A 20,572-nucleotide genomic window follows, 5' to 3' on the forward strand; every position below is an offset into this window, starting at 1 on the left:
GAGCAGTCCGATAAAGAAGGAGCGAGCGTGTTGCTAGCGTGTTTTGGAATAAGGGACGACGTCGATGTGACAAAGTTTCTTTCCGACACTGAGGAAGACGACTTTGATGGCTTCAGTTCTAAGGAGGAAGATGAGGACGGTTTACCGTGATTTTTACAAGTACGGTATGTTTTTTTAACAGACCCATTTACTGTGTTGCGAGCGTGTTGCTAGCGTGTTGCTACCATTAACTGCCCTGTTTGGGAGGGAAGTTATATTATTATATTAAAGCATTGAAAACTCTCTCGGTGTACCGTCTTTCTTTGTAAATATGTGTAACCATGTATAATATGTATTTGAAACTGTATATTTTTGTAATGTATTTATTTCAGACACTTATTCTGATATGTTTTGCATGGGCGAATGAAAAAGAAGGGAGCAAAACAAACGCGGGGTGATGGGAAGTGGGGACCGGTAAAGGTGAGTGTTTATGGATGCGGCGGAAATAGTGGATATATATTTCTCCCAACCTTAACTTTGGAAATATACACTTTTTTCCTCGGATTACTTTCAACGGGACCCGAACTCTGCAGGTCTGCATCAAACCTTGAGTACCGGTATCATTTTCCGTTCATTTTGCCGGCTGTGATTTGTGACTGTGTACTTTTATGAAGGACATTCAGTTTTAATCGCGGGACTTAAAGTCGGGTTTGGGTTAATTTTGTGTTTGTGTTACATTTTTTTAATGTGGGCGCATGCGGCTTATATACAGGTGCGGTTTGTGTAAGTACAAAATCGGTTTTCCTCTTCAAATGTGGTGGGTGCGGCTTATAATCAGGTGCCCTCTATAGTCCGGAATTCACGGTAGTTATTTTGGAAATGTTCAACTGGTAGCCTTTCATTCTAATCAGGTACAAAAAACGTATATCGGTCTTAAAAAGGTGGTGACCCCCGATGGACCACATATACAGAATTGACAGGAACGACACAGACTGATAATCGATAAATATACAAGTTTTAAACATGTGTGATTTTATTGATGGAAGCAGGGTCGCCATTTTAGAATATAAACACAGACCAGAAAAACACAAGCAGGCATGTAACAAAGGTATGATTTAGTACAAGTTACACGGCTCGGGAAATATTGAAGACTTATAATACTGACACGGATCCGAGAAGTGTTCTAGCAACACCATCAAATCCAGGCAGAGCAAAACACAAAAACATGGGTGGAGACAATTACCGTATTTTCCGCACTATAAGGCGCACCTAAGAGCCTTTATTTTTTTTCAAAAGCTGACCATGCGCCTTATAATACAGTGCGCCTTATATATGGATCAATATTAAGTAGCAAAGTCTTGCAACTAAGGCAAGCAGCCGCCGACTAGATTTTCCCCCGAAGGCGAAGTAGTCCGTGGTGTATGCTGGGATTTATATACCGGCGTTTCATTTCCAAACCAATGTGCCAATCATCATTTGAATCAGTCACTATTGGCTAAAGTTATTCGGAGGTAAAGGGGGCGGATCCTTTTTATCTTTTACAGGCTCGCATAGGCTAAAGGGGCGAAACAAAGTCTGCAATTGGCCGAAAAAGATGAATGTGAATCACACGTTGGGTTGCACTACGGCATGGAGAAAATATTTTTTACTATTCTGTATTTGTAAATATTTTACTCTCCTGGATTTACTACACTCACGGTTGTAAGAAGACCATGGTTACGTATCATTATTGAACGTGATGGCTGCAAGAGAACTTAGGTGAGCTATGCGGATTTATATTTTCCCGGTATCTTGTTTTAGAACCATCTTGATGTTTCTTTGATGAGTCTATTTTTAAGCAAAATTCAATTCAGAGTGTTTATTGTCATATGCACAGAAAAGAACCCCGTTTCCCTGCACAATCAAATTCTTACTTTGCTGTCCACACAGTTGCCAGCAAAAAATAAAATGGAAACTAAGAAATGGTTGGCATTTCTTGAATCCCAAGACTTTAACCTTTCGAATGATATTTGAAACGAAGCATTTGAATTATTGGTGACATCGTACAGACACTGTTTCCGTACATGTCTGAGACACGTGTTTGACCCTCTTTGCAAGCTTTCGGAATGTTAAGGGGGTAACAAGTTAGACTGAACTATCCGACTGTTTTGTCGAAGTTCCCATTGTAGCGCCTTATAATCCGGTGCGCCTTATGTATGGAAAATATAGGACCAAAAACTATTTTTTGGGGGTGCGCCCTATAACCCGGTGCGCCCTATAGTGCGGAAAGTACGGTACTATATAATGGATCAAGGTAAGAACCAATCAGTGCAATATTTCCAGTAGGTCTTTGGATATTCAAGATTATATTTACTTGATGATGGCAAAATTGTACATGAAGCAAACAAATTGCTGTGGCTAACTTACGGATGGCATTGTAGCTTTAAGGGTGAGTGTTCCTATTTATCCCTAATGGCAGATTTAATCCTGCTTGTGATACAAACTGATTTGATTAGGAAGCAAAAGTGCCGTGTCATAAAAACAATATACAACATACATCAGGCAGAAACATTGTTATCATTGAATAAAATCACTGCATGCGTTTGGAACAGTTTGAAATGCATGTACAGTGAGTTCTCAATTATTTTTGCTTCTCAGTCCTTAAAAACTGAATCAGGAGAGCATGAGGAAGCACTGTACAAACGAAAAATGGTTAAGATACTATTTATATGGAAAACGTCTGGGATAGGCATTAAAAATCTGTTTTTAAGGCGGTAATTGTACCCGAAAAAAGCAACAGTAGACCCCCGGTTCTCTATATTTCGATGTTTGCACGATTGCGCATCCCAAAAACGTCCAATATTCGAACTTTGCTGTGTTCCTGCATATGACTGTGTAGGTTTTATCTCGGAGATGCCTGTCTGCTATTGGTAGATATCAAATAAAATGCTGGCCTGCTATTGGTTTGTGACAGGCATTATGAAAATGCAAATATGCTATTGGCAATTCCATTCTGTCTCTAAATTCAGTTCACAATCTGGTTGCTTCGTAATTACTTTTTTGGGGAGAGGGGTATTTTTCCCGATTTTTAGTGATTAGGTGACCACGCCCCAGAATTCCAACCCCTAATGCCATGTTACAAGTCTTAGGTATGACCTGACCGAGACTTGAACCTGTGACTTTCCAGTCGGGTGGCGGACATCCAACCATGAGGCCACCAAGCTGGTCAGTTGCTTTGTAAAGACTATGAAACTATACAATATGGTATTTATTGTATTAGCTATAAGTCCCAAGTTGTGCGGTTTCACTAAAAGGATAAGTAAAAACATGATAACCATAGAAACAAAGCATGTAATTAGCAAGACACGTGAATAGGGCACATGCATTGTTACCGAATGGGCCTGACCAATCGGAAATGGAGACAGATATCAAGAACAAGGAAGTGATCAAAGCAACAAAGTCTGGCATGACACCCTTAACAAATCAGGTTCAGGTTTGAATCTGCTGCCTCAGCCCCCCCTTCCGCATCCACCCACTACTCCACTGTACCAGCTCAACAAATGTAAATAAAATGTCCTCATTCCTATGCATGTGTACTCATTTATAATGCTAATAGGTATTACTATTTTGTTATATTAAGGTTTTTAATCAATCTACTGCCAGTTCAAAAATAATTAGCTAATCACCACAGGTTTCTATCGCATGCCATACGGACACATTAAAGCTTGTGATCCCCAACTCAGAACAGATTTGTCACGGTTGCCATGGCGCCCAATTACCCTGCCCATGGACACCAGCTGAAGCTCGTTGACAGATTGCTCCTGTGAGTCGCCTTTTGTCGGAGCGTCTGCAAAACTCTGTTTTGACACGTCAAGCCCTGAGAATCTCCGTTTTTCCTGCGTTTTTGCTCCTGTTTTGCTCTCGCCAAGATCTGTTTGATTTTGACCACTTTCGCGTTCCGAGCAATCTACTCCCCGCGACCAACAATCTCCGGATCGAGTGTGCGCTCCTTTATCTTCTCCCCAATAAACTGTGAGTAACGTTACGCGAGTGGGTCCTGTTTTTTGTGCTGGTACATGAAAAGATTAATGTTATATCACGGGGGTCTACTGTAAGATGTCTCAGTGTTTTTCAAAATAAATGTGTTTATTCGGGACAGAATAAAAATGGCACATTCTGGATTTTGATATCTTCTATAAAAACTGTTATACAGTATTTGACTCATTTGTTTTTAGATTGAACAGAAATTGACCTACCTAAGGCACGATTGTGAAAGAAATGATTATAAAATAAGACAAGCCTTATTCTCTGAGGCTGTAGACGTCAATTATGCAAAAACGGAATGAGTTAAGAGTGTGTTTCACTACCGAAAATACTGTTACAATATATAGAAAACAGAAACAAGAACATGTGAAATATTTAAACACAAAAATAAAAAGTGAATCTAAGAATCTCCAAATCTTTTCAGCCGCACAACTCAGTGTAGCATGCTCTTGTCCAATGGAATGAAACAACACGCTACAATAAGTTAAAACGCAATATCCACATCACAGTATGCACAAATATCATGCATATGCTAATCATAATCAATTATCCCTCTCTCAAATATAGAATCACTAAATACAAAGATAGAAAATCAAATACATCGTCAAAGGACATAAGTATTCATATTAAAAAGAAAAAAAAACTGTACAAAACATATGAAACGGGTGTAATGATAACTGTTGTTTTGTTGAAATTCCTGCTGAAATACGATTCCAACAGTGCCACCTGGTGGTATGGGGTAAGGTTTCGTTTAGCCTCTGATTTTATGACTGGGGCGTATATTGTTAGCAGTCTCCAGCGCGCTGCTAACGGTAAGCCACTACTTTTTGGTGCTCCGCAAAAAGTTAATTGAACATTAAAACCACAACTGACAAATCTTGGAACATACACAGTGATGTAATCGATCTTATCAAGATGTTTGGATTTATTTTCGTTTTGTTTCTGTTTTACTAAAATGTTAATTCCCCTTGTAGAGATCAGAGAGATCAAAGCCAGCAGAAAAGCTAATGTTGTGACTCATTTCATCTGCAGGTAAATTGTATCCGTTTTTATTCTCATTAAGTTTCTGTCGCCATTTACGTTAGTTTTGCTGTACGTTGTACTCTTATGATATGCTAATTGCCCTCATAGGTGTTGAGAACCAGCGGAGGTGCTAACCACATGGTGTGTGTCGCTCATTGCCGGTAAATGGTTCCAGTTTTTTTTATACTCATTATTGTAATTATTTCTGTTTTCACAAATATATAAAAAGGATGATGTTGGTTGAAATTTGGATTAAAAATTTTTTTCGAGTTCAATTCATTGTAAAAAGTTAAAACCACTATCGTTCATTTGTTAAAAGTATCTTGTTAAAATGTATGTAAAAAATTATTGCGATGGTTGATTTTCTGGTTGAATATCAAACTATTTTTTTGATATTGCTAACGATGTTGAAAACCAGCGGAGGTGCTAACCACATGGTGTGTGTTTGTAGTGTCGCTCATTGCAGTCTCCAAAGTGCTGCTAACGAAACTGAAATAAAAGCCTCATCATCCAGTCCAGCCTGAATGTGGATCCTTGGTGGGACGGGTACACTGCAGTTACACATATGCCATTTTTTTTAAAGATTATTTTTTTAATAATATCATGTTATACCAGGATAAGGCCCAAGTAAAAAAATAAATATTCTATGTACAATTACACAAGCCATTCCAGAGTTATCACTGCAGGGAGAAAGCAAAAGGCAAACACGTTAGTTCAAACCATCTCACTGGGGGAGGTTAGAAACCAGTTCAGTGTCACACTTGGACTTACTTTGTTCCAACAGCCTGGTACGGGTAGGCCGTCGTCGCCCTAAAAACACACAAAAAAAAGGGCTGAGCGCTCGAGGATTTGAGTTCGAGACCGAAAACCGTTTGAGATTGTGAAATTTGACATGAAACAAAATCTGGAAATCTATTCATGCTCACAACCTTGAACACAATTGAGAAGTTCTCCCATCCGGTCAATGATTTATGAAATAAAGCACATCCGAAACCCAAAACTCTAAAATAAACAGCTATTTTTTTGAGCTTTGTAAATATTTTTTTCAAATATACAGTGGCTTGCGAAACTATGTGGCCCCTTTGAACTTTGTTTCCTTTTGCCACATTTCAGACTTCAAACATAAAGATATAAAACTGTAATTTCTTGTGAAGCATAAATAAATGGGACACAATCATGAAGTGGAACACACTTTATTGGATATTTTAAACTTTTTTTAACAAATAAAAAACGAAAAAGCGGGTGTGCAAAATGATTCAGCTCCTTTACTTGCAGTTCAGCAAACTCTGTCCAGAGGTTCAGTGGGGATCTCTGAATAATTCACTGTTGATCTAAATGACTAACGATGATAAATGGAATCCGCCTATGTGTAATCAAGTCTCTGCATGAATGCACCTGCACTGTGATAGTCTCAGAGGTCTGTTGAAAGCGCAGAGAGCATCATGAAGAACGAGGAACACACCAGGCAGGTCCGAGATACTGTTGTGGAGAAGTTTAAAGCTGGGTTTGGATACAAAAATAATTCCCAAGCTTTAAACATCCCAAGGAACACTGTGCAAGCAATAATATTGAAATGGAAGGAGTATCAGACCGCTGCCAATCTACCAAGATCGGGCCGTCCCCCTAAACTTTCAGATTATACAAGGAGAAAACTGATCAGAGATGCAGCCAAGAGTCATATACTCCACAAATCTGGCCTTTATGGAAGACTGGCAAGAAGGAAGCCATTTCTTAAAGATGTCCATAAAAAATGTCGTTTAAAGTTTGCGACAAGCCACCTGGGAGACACACCAAAAAAGTGGAACAAGGTGCTCTGGTCAGATGAGACCAAAATCTAACTTTTTGGCAACAATGCAAGAAGTTATGTTTGGCGTAAAAGCAGCACAGCTCATCACCCTCCACAAACCATCCCCACAGTCAAACATGGTGGTGGCAGCATCATGGTTTGGGGATGCTTTTCTTCAGCAGGGACAGGAAAGATGGTTGAAATTGGTGGGAAGATGAAAGGAGCCAAATACAGGACCATTCTGGAAGAAAACCTGACGGAGTCTGCAAAAGACCTGAGACTAGGACGGAGATTTGTCTTCCAACAAGACAATGATCCAAAACATAAAGCAAAAGCTACAACGGAATCGTTCACCAAAAAACATCAAGGTGTTAGAATTGCCAAGTCAAAGTCCAGACCTTAATACAATTGAGAATCTGTGGAAAGAACTGAAAACTGCTGTTCACAAACACTTTCCATCCAACCTCACGGAACATCGTGCTGTTTTGCGAGGAGGAATGGGCAAAAATATCAGTTTCTCGATGTGCAAAACTGATAGAGACATACCCTGAGTGACTTGCAGCTGTAATCACACCAAAAAGGTGGCGGTACAAAGTATTTACTCAATGGGGCTGAATCATTTTGCCCACCCACTTTTTCGTTTTTTATTTGTTAAAAAAGTTTAAAATACCCAATGAAGTGTGTTTGATCATGCTAATCCTTCACAATAAATTACAGTTTATATCTTTATGTTTGAAGTCTGAAATGTTGCAAAAGGCCACAAAGTTCAAGGGGGCCAAATAGTTTCGCAAGCCACTGTATTTACCAGCAAATCCTTTTAATTACTGACCCATTCCTTCATCAAGCATCTAACAAAGAAACTCCCTTGCTTTTATTTTGAAAGCATTTAAGAATATTCTGTAAAGACGTGCATTTTATTTCATAAATCATTGACAATATATCAAATAATGACAAGTAATCCAGGTTGTTTTCAATTGTTGTGGAAAAAATACTTGAATTTAAATGCATAAATTTAATATTTATTGCATGATACGACAGCCACTACCTACTGAAGGTCGGTAGAGTCACCACAGTTTTCACTTATGTAAAAGTAATGTTAATTCAAAATAATATGACTCAAGTTTAAGTAATAAGTAGTCATCCAAATAATTACTCGAGGTAGTGTAAAAACAGTACTTGGTGAGAAAACTACGCAAGTACTGAGTCAACGTCTTTTTTTGTTCCAACCATCCAATCAAATCATCAAATCATCAAAATCCAGCAACAATAAATTACTGTTTGTTTGGGTAAACCCTATATGAATTAGAAAAAAAGGATGGATGGATGGATATGTGAGGCTACAGCTATTTACACTGCACATACAGTGCAGTAGAAAACTAACGTTCCTAACCCGGCTCTCGAGTGGCCCCTGGTAGTTGTTTGGGTCACTGGTAAGACTGGTAAATAAAAGAAATGAGGTCTCTGACAAAATAAATGCACCTTATCAGAGAAAGACTGACATGTAATTACGTGGAGAGGATTTAAGTAACGGGTTTAATGTAGCAGAGTAAGAGTACAGTCTCTTCTTCACAAATATACTCAAGTAAAAGTAAACAGTATAGTGATTTAAAAATACCTCTAGAGGTACAAAATGTCCCAAAATATACTCAAGTAAATGTAACAGAGTAAATGTTACTTACTACCCACCTCTTCTACATACTGTACTTTACTTCCAATGCTTATAGGTTAAGTGTGTTACTACCAACTTGTTCATTTTATCATTATTATTACTTTTCAAATGGTGTCTAGAAGAAGCCATTTCAAAACGTAATGTTTATAAAATGACTTTGACCTCGGGAACACCAACAACAACACCAAATTTTGACAGTTTGGTCTCATTTCTAAGTCAGGTCAGTTAGAGAACACATTGTCTTCCAAATGTATCCTGCAAAATTTATGGAGCATTGACTCTGTTTTACCACAATATAATCTACATTTAATAATCAATTCAATCGGTCAATTAATTTCTTCATTTATAGACTAAAATAAAAAGTATTTGGTTTTACTTCGGGTGGAATAAAATGTAAAAAAATGTACATTTATGAGAATTTTGTTGATCGATGGATAGATAGAGAGATAGAAAGATAGAGAGCGATAGAGAGATAGAAAGAGAGAGAGCGAGAAAGAGATAGAAAGTGAGTGAGAGAGAGAGAGCAATAGATAGAAAGAGAGAGAGCGATAGAGCGATAGAGACATAGAAAGAGAGAGAGAGTGAGTAACAGATAGAAAGGGAGAGAGAGAGAGAGAGAGAGAGAGAGAGAGAGATAGCAATAGATAGAAAGTGAGAGCGAGAGTGATAGATAGAAAGTGAGAGAGAGAGAGAGAGAGAGAGACGGATAGAAAGGGGGGGAGAGAGAGAGAGAGAGAGAGAGAGAGAGCAACAGATAGAAAGTGAGAGCGAGAGTGATAGATAGAAGGTGAGAGAGAGAGAGAGAGAGTGACAGATAGAAAGGGAGAGAGCGATAGGGCGATAGAGAGATAGAAAGAGAGAGTGAGAGAGAGAGAGAGAAAGAGAGAGAGAGAGAGAGAGAGAGAGAGCAATAGATAGAAAGTGAGAGCCAGAGCGATAGATAGAAAGTGAGAGCGAGAGAGAGAGAGAGAGAGAGAGAGAGAGAGAGAGAGCTACAGAGATTGAGGGAGAGAGAGAAAGCGACAGATATAAAGTGAGAGAGAGAGAGTGAGAGCTATAGATAGAAATTGAAAGAGAGAGAGAGAGAGAGAGAGAGAGAGAGCAATAGATAGAAAGTGAGAGCCAGAGCGATAGATAGAAAGTGAGAGCGAGAGAGAAAGAGGGAGAGAGAGCTACAGAGAGTGAGGGAGAGAGAGAAAGCGATAGTTAGAAAGTGAGAGAGAGAGAGAGAGAGTGACAGATAGAAAGTGAGAGAGAGAGCGATAGTTAGAAAGTGAGAGAGAGAGAGAGAGAGAGAGCAATAGAAAGTGTGAGAGAGAGAGCGATAGATAGATAGATAGATAGAGAGAGAGAGAGAGAGAGAGAGAGAGAGAGAGAGAGAGAGAGAGAGAGAGATAGAGATAGATAGATAGATAGATAGATAGATAGATAGATAGAGAGTGAAACATAGTTAGAGAGTGATAGATAGCTAAAGAGTGATGGATAGATTTTACACACCTTTGTGTGACAATTCTAAGCTAGATAATAATAGCATACAACCCCACTAAGGTCAGGTAAGTCTTTGCCCATTGCCCTGAAATTCAGGGATGTTCGATACTACATTTCCTAACTGTCCGATGATTTTTTTTTTTTTTACTTTATGACAATTTAGCACTTCTTTAATACCAGGTCCTGATCGTTAAATGGCCACTAACCGGCAACCCTTAGTGGTTTATTGTACAAATCGTTTTCCAAACCCATAGGATGGGAACCAAATGAGGCAGACATTCACAGAGCTTACACCGTCTATAGCACAGGAGCCAAAGAGGCGGCCCGCGGGCCGGATCAGGCCCGCTAAGGGATTGAATCCGGCCCGCGAGACAACACTCAGAGAAGCGCAAGAGAAAAACAAGCTGCAGGTTGAAATATGTCAACTTGATGTTGCTAAAGCCATGTACCTCTCACAAAAACACTGTACTGTATTTATTTCTCTCTCTCTCTCTGTCTCTCTCTCTCTCTTTTTCTTTTCCACCCCTTTTCTCCCACTCGGTCTCGATCTCTTTCACTCTCTGTGTCTCTTTTTCTCTTCCTTTGTTGCTCTTTGTCTCTTTCTCTCTCTGTATGTCTTTTGACCTCTTTTGCTCTAACTTCCTTTTTTCCTTTTCTCTCTTTTCTCTTTCTGTCTTCCTACCCTTCGTGCTTTCTTTTCTCTTTTCTCTCCTTCTTTCCTTCTATTTCTTTGGATTTCTTTCTTCCTCTCCTTTTTCCCCCTTCTCTCACGACTTTTTATCTTTTGTTTCTCACGTTCTCTCCCTCTCTCTCTTTTTCTTTCTTTGTCTTGCCCTCTCTCCTTTTCCCTCCCTCTTTCTCTTATTTCTTTATCTCTCTTTTTCTTTCTCTTTAATCTACTAGTCCGGCCCCCGACAGAATGTTTGTTCTATCGTGTGGCCCCCGAGTTAAAATGAGTTTGACACCCCTGGTCTATAGTATACATTTTTCATTTAGAAACATCGGGTTGAATCGATCTAATCGTTCCGTCTTATTTTAACTGCAGTTTGCACAACCTGTGGTAAGGATGCCTTGAAGAATCGGTGCTCCATGCAAGGGATGAGATCGGAATGGATTAGTTATCGATATGTTAATTACAACAGTGTCTGAAACTCATGACAAAAAGTTAGCCTGCCCCATATTTCACAACTTGAAACACAATAAGACGACTCATCGCAAAAAAACTATTGTTGCAAAGTATTAAGGATTGATAATCAGAATATATAAAAGAACAACACTTTAAAATTAAGTTTATTATTAATCTACTTATAACATTTATTCCATGTATATGACATCGCTGTCTTCCATCTGCCTTCAGTATGTATCTGTATTGACTCGTCTTCATTCATGCAATGTTTGTGTCATGATTACTGATGAGAGGCACCTGAGTCTGCTCTTTTGGCGCCAACTGCCTCGGACGCTGATTGGCTGCCTGTCTTTTTTTAAACCCCCGTCTTCCTGTCACCAGTTGTCAGTCCGTCTGCGAACTTCAGGTACGCGAGGCAAGCCTCCCGACACTGACTCTCTCCTGTTCTGATTCCCGTTTGTTTCCCGGCTCCGATCCATTTTCTGACTACGATTTTGCCCCTCCGTCCCGGCCACCGATCTGTTTTTTACCGCTCTCGACACTGCCATGGCTCGTCACGGAAATACCACTTCCGCGTCCGAGCAACCTGCTCCCCGTGACTAGCGATATACGGATCGTGTATCTTATCCTTTGCCTTCTTTCAAATAAAACTAAGAGAAACGCACGCAAGTGGGTCCTGTCTTCACAGTTTGCGTTGCGTCGTCTGCTACAAGCCACGTGAACTCCTCTTTTCATGATACTTTTAACGTACGTTTACGTTTTCTAGCGTCATCAGTTTTGTCAGCTTCTTTTGAATTTTTCTTCTGGGGCTGAGGTTTTGGCTTAATTCCTAACCACTGATCATTTTTTCTAGTGTTCTCTGTGCATCTACGTTGGAAAATGATACGCAAATGCGCGACTTTATAACGCTCGGGAAAGTCCGGATTCACGAAGTTATTCGACGCAGGCTTCTGATTGGCTGCCGAGTATGCAAAGTGGCAAACAAACCGAAATTCCGAAATTTCTAAACCGAACGAAGATTTCAAAATTGGAATAAAGAAAATGTTTAATTTGAAAAAAACCAAAAGAAAAGAACAAAAACAAAAAAATGGACGTTTACGTTTTGTAGCGTCATAAATTTTGTTTCTTCTTTTGAACATTTCTTCTGGGGCTGAGGTTTTGGCCAAAACTAATGCTTTTTTTTTGTTTTTGTTTTGTTTTTTTTTCTTGAAAAAGTTGTCGACCACCCAGGCGGAGATGTTCTGTAAGTTGTACGCCCGACGGAAAAGATTTTTTTTTTTTTCATTTTTTCAGACACTGCTTATAAGTGTGGTCAGTAAAATGCATCAATGCACGGTTAATTCTAGAAATAAGTGTTACTAGCAAGAAGAGTGTGAGCAAGTTGGAAATGTCCATTTTGTGAGAGTTCTTAAAAAAAAAACATGGTACAAAATATATATTAAAAAAAGAAAAAGGGAAAATAAAAAAATTATGATCACATGGTTGACCATGAATGCTAAATCCAAGCTTTTTAGTTTCATCTATCTTTTAAAAGCAGGTGTTAACATAGCTAAGCTCATGCTGGGGAGGAAAGAGAGAGCACCATACCACAGGACAAGGGGCATCCAGCCCATCCAGGCCAGGCATGCCCGGTTCACCTTTCTCTCCTTTAAATCCCCGGAAACCCTGTTTGTGAAATCATTCATTTAAAATGGGGAACTGAGCGTTTTTCCCTTCGCCCGTGGCGAACACGATGACTCGATTTGATGCAGGTTGACCTCGACATGCAGACAACCCGGACTGACAGGAACAGAATGCATTGAGAATATCAATTGAGTTGGATTTAAACCTGACTTTACTGGCCAAAAGTTCTTACGGATTGGGTTGTAAGATACTAATACTCAAGGATTTATTCCTGTCAGTCTTGTACCTAGAGAGAGAAAAGAAACCCGAGGTCGATTAGCATCTCTGAAAGAGCCAAGAAGAAGTCGAGCAGCTTGTTTTTGGCTCTCGGTCGTACACGGATTAGTGACATACCAACGGACACGGGGCATCTAATCCAGGTGCTCCTTGGTCTCCCTTATCCCCTTTGGCCCCCCTGTTGCCTTTCTTGCCCCTCTCTCCCTGCAAACAACAGTGTATTAAACAAATAACAAACTTTAGTCCTCCTTTGTATACCTTCTGGATTGTTTTCGAACTCAGGTGTTCAGTTTAGCTTACGTTTTATTTCGGGGAGTTTTAGTGTTTTGTGTGGTTGTTTTAGGAGGATAAAGGAAATGATTTATTTAGGGTAGAGGTAAGTTTGGGACAGGGTTTTAGAGACAGGGATATTTGGGAGGAAATGTCAGTCATGCAGTTGATGAGAAATGAGGGGATTGCCTGCTATAGGCTACATTGCATTGTGTTTAAAGGAACAGTGTGTAATAAATCCCTATTGTAGATAGTTGTAGCTGGGAATAAAGCTGAATTGAGTCGAAGACACACTATGGAAGGCTGAAGGATGCCACTTCAATTCTACTTCCATATTTTCTCGATGAATTTGAGCCAGTGACAGCGTGTGAAACTAGTATTAATTCCTAAGACCGATCGAGCCGGAAAAGAGCTGGCCAGTGTCACGGTTGCCATGGCGCCCAATTGGCCCCCGCCGTGTGGTCCCAGCTTCTGTCACGGTTGCCATGGTGCCCAATTGGCCCCGCCCGTGGGCGCCAGCTGCAGCTTGTTGACAGATTGGCTCCCTGTCAGTATTTAAACTCTGGCCTGTCAGTCCCCTTTTGTCGGGCCGTCTGCGAATCTCCGTTTTTACACGGCAAGCCCTTTTTCGCCTGTCCTGTGTTTTTGCTCCTGTTTTTCTCCCGCTATGATCTGTTTTAAGCTAGACCACATCTACTCTCCTCTCCTGGCTTTCGACTGATTTCCGTTCCCGACACCGCCATCGCTCGCCACGGAAGTCCCACTTCCTCGTCTGAGCAACCTGATCCCCTCGACTAGCGACCTCCGGATCGTGCGTGCGCTCGTTTCCCTTCTTCCCAATAAAACTGTGAGAAACGTTACACGAGTGGGTCCTGTCTCTATTCTGGTCTTGACAGCCAGAGGTGGTCTATGAAGCTAATTTTTGCGGCTAGCTGTAGAAGCTACTAAAAAATGCTTGAGCAAAACAGCATTTGTCGAGCGCCCGAAACTTAAATTACATAACTCATTGACGTTCGATTACACGGAGGTGCTATCAATAACAGATAGAGGCAAGCCATAGCCTGCATTATATTGTCTAACATGAGTGACTAGAAATGGAAGCAGTGAAAAAAGAAATCGAGATGACAAGCAACAGATGCCTGAATCACCAGACCTGTCAACCATTACATGTAGGGATTAGATAAGTAAGATGGCGGCCAAACATGTCAGCTTCTGCAAAAGGATACTCGATTTATGTAATATGATTACACATTTCTAAACCTCACCATCATTTTTATCATTTATATTGATTTTTATTAAGTTTATTATGTTTTAATATCGGATGCAAAGGAAATAGCATAGGATGCTAGTTATTTCGACTATTATTGTGCACTGCTGTTCGTTGTTTTTAGTACTTATGGAATGTTTACATGATTGTCACTATCGGCCAATCATGTTTCTGTTCTTTGACCGCCACACCCTTTAGAGCGAATCTGCTTTTGTAACCTAGGAGATTAAAAAAAACCCGAAAGGGCTCAGTGGAGGGCTTTTAGAACAGGTTGGAATTTCCTATCAGGGGCTACCCTGTTCTCCTTCAAAATCCATTCATGTCTTCTCTCCTTATTTCAAATGTAGTGAAGGATTTAAAACATTTTACTATAAAGGATTTTATACGATTAAATACAAGTTACATTTATCGAGTGCAATGAAGATTTTCACTGGGTGGGCTTCAGGTCACGGTGTTTCAAATGCGGAATGTTTCGGCTGGCATTGTTTTGATAAACGCTCTGCCGTTTTGAGTTTCTCCAGACATCGAGGCGAGGGTGTAGACCCCACGTGGGGGATTTCCTGGCACGCCCATGGGAGGAGCCGGCACACCAGCTTGCGGAAAACACGTGGGCCGAGAGAGGGGAAGCGGAAGGTCGAGAGAGTAGGCTTGACAGAGACTCAATCGACACTAATTCCGCCATATCAGATGGAGTTCACTTAGTTAAATTGTTTAAGAAATTAAACCTGCCCCCGTGTGGAAATGCCGGTCCCTTGATCATTTTTTTATCAAGAAACGAGCGCGCATTGAATGTAGGTTGTGTTTGGTTAATGAAGATAACTAATTCGAACAATTTGGTAAACGGTACGTTTTAATATTTAATTCATAACACTACTCATTTTTAAACGTATGCATATACACAGCTATACCTGTATGTCACTGGAGAGTAGTCTTTATGTTGTTAGTAAAAACAAAGTTGTAAGACATCAAATTGGCAATAACTAAATGATCTTGGAGGTAGACATTCATCTATGGATGAATCGTGTTACTGTACCTATGCGATGATCAGTTTTGGGGAATAATATAAGTCTCTGTCTTTAGTTCTACTGTATAAATGACGGTTGTTAATATTTAGTGAGGAGCAGGACTTGCTGTGTCATTTTTTTACATATGTTCTTGTACTGAAGGAAATCTGACAGCAAAATTTTGTAGGTTTAATTTAACAACCCCAAAATTTACTATGTACCGTAAATTCCGGACTATAAGCCGCTACCTTTTCCCCAAATGTTCAGCCCTGCGGCTTATTCAGTGAAGCGGCTAATTTGTGGAATTTTTCTGACGGCCACCAGCGGCGCTGGAGTATAAAAGGTAAGATTAAGACCAGTAAAATATCTGCGCCAAGAAAGACTGCAACCTCTAAGTTTATTCATACACTGCCTGTTAAGTGAAAGTACATTCCGATAATGAGGAAGACGCCCTTGATGGCGATAGTTATGAGGAGGAAGTTGAGGACGATCAACCGTGAATTTCACAATTGCGGGGTGTTTTTTTTTTTTGACGGGCACATTTGATGCATTGCGAGCGTGATCCTACTAGCGTGTTGGTACCTTTCAAAAGCACGGTTTGGGATGAAAGTTATTATTATTATTAAAGCTTTAAAAACTCTCTCGGTGTACCGTCTTTCTTCGTAAATATGTGTAACCGTGTATAACATGTATTTGCAACTGTATATTTTTGTAGTGTATTTATTTTAGAGATTTATTTTGTTATGCGTTCTAGGGACGAATCAAAAATAAGGGGCGGAGCAAACGCAGGCTGACGGGAATTGGGGTAAAGCTGAGTTACCGGTAGATCTGTCTGTTGTCGCAGCGGACAATAGTGGATTTATATTTTTCCCACCCTTAACTTTGGAAATATACATTTTGTTTCCTTGGATTACTTTCAACGGGACCCGGACTTTACAAGTCTGCATCGTACGTTAATTACGGGTATCATTTACTATTCATGAAGCCGAACGTGGTTCTAAAATTGTTCACTAATTGTTTAGTTACGATCGTGGAACTCACAGTCTGAATCTGAGTTACACTTGTTATTATGTTATATATATTAACGTGGGCGCACGCGGCTCTTACAAGGGAGCGGCCTGTGTAAGTACAAAAGTGGCAAATCACCTAGAAAGTGGTGGGTGCGGCTTATAATCAGGTGCGCTCTCTAGGCCGGGATTTACGGTAATCCCTGGGAACACCGATAAAGGACCTTTTTAGCCATGGATCCCGATTCTGTTTCAATTGTCTTAAAAGGCATGCGATGAAAGGTGTGCATGGTTTGCGATTTAGGGGATCAGGGAAAACGCTTGCATGGTAAATGTACTGTTAAGAAAGGATAGGAATTGTCAAATAAGGAAGTGTAAGAGAAGGCGTATTAACCCGGGACTTGATTAGGATGCAGGAGCAGGAGGCCAAGGTTTGTGAGAGGGAGAGAAGGCAACCCTTGCGACAAAAAGAGCCATGGGGCAAGGTGGAGGGAAGGAAAAAGGGGATAGGAAGACCTGTGGATACAAAGGAAGATAGGACAAGAGTAAAAATACCTCCACCATCCCATAGCCTCATTTTCAACACTTCATAATTTGAGTCTTACGTTTAGCATATTTTCGAACAATTTCCCGTTCTTTAGAATTCACTATCTAGAACCAACTGTGCTTGTTTTGGTTGAAAGTGTTGAAAAAAGCCTATGGAATGGGAAGACATGATGGGAGTGGAAATATTAAACAAGGAACATGTTAATAGGAAGGAACATTTTTTTAGAGGCAGTCATTTTATATATGATAGGGAAAAGAACAAAAAAACATTTCTTCTTCAATAAACAACTTCAAAGTCTGTATTTGACCACAAATTTGACCACAAATCATCTTCAGTGATTACAGATAAAAAAATTCCAATTTCAGCAAGGCCATTCTGTCTCTCATTTGAAACAGTAACGTGGAATTTCAAACTGGAGTCAAGAATCTTGATAGAAAATAATATATTCAGCCAAAATTTGAGTATCAATCATTCTTTCCTTTATCCCAAACAAAAGGTTGAAATGACTTGTTTTCTCAATATTTCAAACCAAAAAATAACTGATAAAACCTTTTTTTTTTTGCATTTCAGATTATGTACACAAATAAGAAATTAGTAGTAAACGTATTTATGCTATGTCTCTTTTTGAATTGATCGGACCTCGAAATTTTAGACAAGGGTACCAACAGGGTGCCCGTGAATAGCCTGCAGACTGGTTCCAAAGAATAAAACTCTATTGGATATTTCTTCTTGTTTAGATGATTGCTGCAAGTTCTATGACTGGAGTTGTTTGTTTCCCTCTTTACCAACGAATGCAACACAAAACCCTCAAAACTTGATAAGATTAATAAGACAAACAGGGTTGGGTAGGGTTACTTTAACTGGATTACTTTCAATGACTTTTGGATTACTCCAATACCAAATATGCTAATAAAAGACAAAAGAAACTAAATATGAATAAAATGACTCAATTTTGTGCAGGCTTGGGGAGTAACGGAATACATGGAACGGCAAAAATGATGTTGGCAAGCTGTTTGGATTTATTTTCATTTTGTTTCTGTCACATTTTATGTTAGTTTTGCCGGAGATCAAAGAGATCAAAGCCAGGAGAGAAAGCTTACCACGTGTTGTGAGTCGTCATTTTATTCATATTTAGTTTCTTTTGTCTTTTATTAGCATATTTGGTATTGGAGTAATCCAAAAGTCATTGAAAGTAATCAAGTTAAAGTAACCCTACCCAACCCTGAAGACAAATGAAGGGCATCGTAGAAATCTGAAATGATTAGTAATGCTTTGTTTAATTCATTTTGGGTTTGAAAAGAATATTGAGGAAACATTGTTTTTAACCCCCAGATTTTGATTGAAAAATCAAAGAGTGAATGATAAACAGATGAACCCATTGCTCAAAAAATGTTGGAATTATTAAGCCAACATTAACATCTCACAAAGATCGTAATTATATTTGAATTACTGTTTCTGATTAATAATTTCTTGATTTTTTTTGTGACTGATCATTTATAATAAACACAATAATCTATCTATCGACCCTGGTCATATCCCTCGAGAGGGGTGACCGACAGCAAGACAAACACATACAAAAACAAAAAAATGAAAAAAGGGGAAAAGTAGCAAAAAAAAATACAAAATCTTTGGGACCATGGCCAACCCAAATACCCAAACACCCAAACATTTGAAGCACCTCGGCACCCAAGTCGGTCATGCCTTCGTCCCTGTGTCACTCTGGTCAGGGTGACACAACACACTCTTCTGTTTAACAGCAGGGCCCGACAGCTTACACTGGTTTACCCCTGCTGCATCATACAGGTGCCCTGCCCATCCCTTAGAACACGTCTAAAAATCACACTATCCTCTTACAACACCTCTCCACTCATTCCTATCAACAACAGGAGCTCTAGCTTCCACTATATTTAGACCTCTTTCCTCCAGTGCACTCATAACACCATCCATCTACGTCCATCGTGGCCTTCCTCGTGGTCTCCTTCCATTTACTTCTGCTCTGTAGATCCTCTTCAACATTTGCTCCTCATCAATCTTCTCCATGTGTCCAAACCAACCGAGTACTCTCTTAGCCACACGCTTGCTCAGTTCCACTACTACCCCAGTTCTGTTTCTCACAATTTCATTTCTCAATTTATCCAATCTTGTCACTCCTAACTTACTCCTCAAACATTTCATCTCAAAAACATTTAATTTCCTTCTCAAATCTGCGTTCAGGCTCCAAGTCTCTGGACCATACAAGCCCCTCACCACAGGACTAAAAAAATAATGTTAGCAGTAAATGCTTTTAATATTTCTATGCATAGTTAGGTCATTTACTGCCATAATGGGCTAAATATGTCATGGTATAAACAAGGCCAGTGTGTGAACAGTCAAATAAATTCATTTCTCCAACATCGATGTGAGAAGGAGAGGCATTTGCTTTTCCGCCTTTGACCTCAATTTTCTTCCTTAAACATAAAAAAATTGTTGGGGTCTGGTGCGCTTCTAACCACCAGAGGGCGGTAATGGGTTTGGAATCGGGACAGGTAGGTCCAACCACCACACACTTGTACCTAATTATCCTGAGCCTTCACAAGAACATTTTGGACAGCACACATTGTTGGGTTTCTTATCATGTTTCACCAGGAACTATCACCATCCATACCGCCATGACTGTTTTCATCCTGGTTTTGGAGGTTTGGTTTTTGGTTTCTGGTTTGGATAGTTCAATTGTTTATTGAACATTTATTTCTTACTTTGATTATTATTATATACGATAATTTTTGAGCGCCCTCTAGTGTTCCTGCTTCCTTCACAACAAAATAAAAACATCAAACTGTAGAAGTTGGATGAGTTTTCGTTGTCTTTGTGAGATTTTAAAGTAGTATTTATGAGCTGAGTATGAAAAACATGGGAGGGAAAATTATAATTCCTTTCTATTTTGTATATATTTCCCCCTGCACTGATTCTTAGAAAGACAGTATGGCCCCAAAACAAAAACAAAATAGGAAATGGTAATTTCTTCTTGCACAATAGCAGGAGAAGGACTCTCCAGTGTCATTTCATGCCAGGCTTTGATGTTGTTTGATATGACCAAGTGGATCTTCTGTTTATCGTTTGTAGATATTCATTATTTATAATCACATAGCACAAATCGAATTATCTAACTAATCAGTTTTTGTTTGGCCTACGATACAAAAGAGTGTCTATATTTTGGACAATCAGATTTTGAATTTACATCTGAACCTTTGAAGCGATCCCAACGGCATTAGCATGTAACCGTTTTAAAATCAATTTTGGTAAAAACAAGTCTTGTGTATGATAATAATACTTAAAGTCAGACTGAAACATTATCAAACAATACTATATGATATGACAGTAATATCACTTTCGGTTGACAAGACGTAGCAAAATGGCTGCCTTCTGAGATGGATACATCATAAAAGTCAATTTTGCGGCTTCATTCATTTTCCTTGAACACAAACCAAGAAGGCAGAATTTTAGC

General features: G+C 39.5%; 1 protein-coding gene across 1 annotated transcript in view; it reads right to left on the reverse strand.

The window, feature by feature from the left end:
- Positions 1-5,333: 5,333 nt before the first annotated feature.
- Positions 5,334-20,572, reverse strand: part of col13a1 (collagen, type XIII, alpha 1) — a 52,450-nt gene continuing 37,211 nt past the window's right edge. Inside the window, exons 29-31 of the mRNA XM_088351015.1 lie at positions 13,111-13,197; positions 5,797-5,835; positions 5,334-5,705 (exon numbers count right to left, since the gene is read on the reverse strand). Coding sequence (XP_088207141.1) covers positions 5,703-5,705; positions 5,797-5,835; positions 13,111-13,197 — 129 coding nt within the window. The 3' untranslated portion in view covers positions 5,334-5,702. The remainder of the gene's footprint in view (positions 5,706-5,796; positions 5,836-13,110; positions 13,198-20,572) is intronic.

This window comes from Urocampus carinirostris, chromosome 13, assembly GCF_059441175.1.
Source record: "Urocampus carinirostris isolate Australia breed hairy pipefish chromosome 13, RoL_Ucar_1.0, whole genome shotgun sequence".
NCBI classification, from domain to species: domain Eukaryota; kingdom Metazoa; phylum Chordata; class Actinopteri; order Syngnathiformes; family Syngnathidae; genus Urocampus; species Urocampus carinirostris.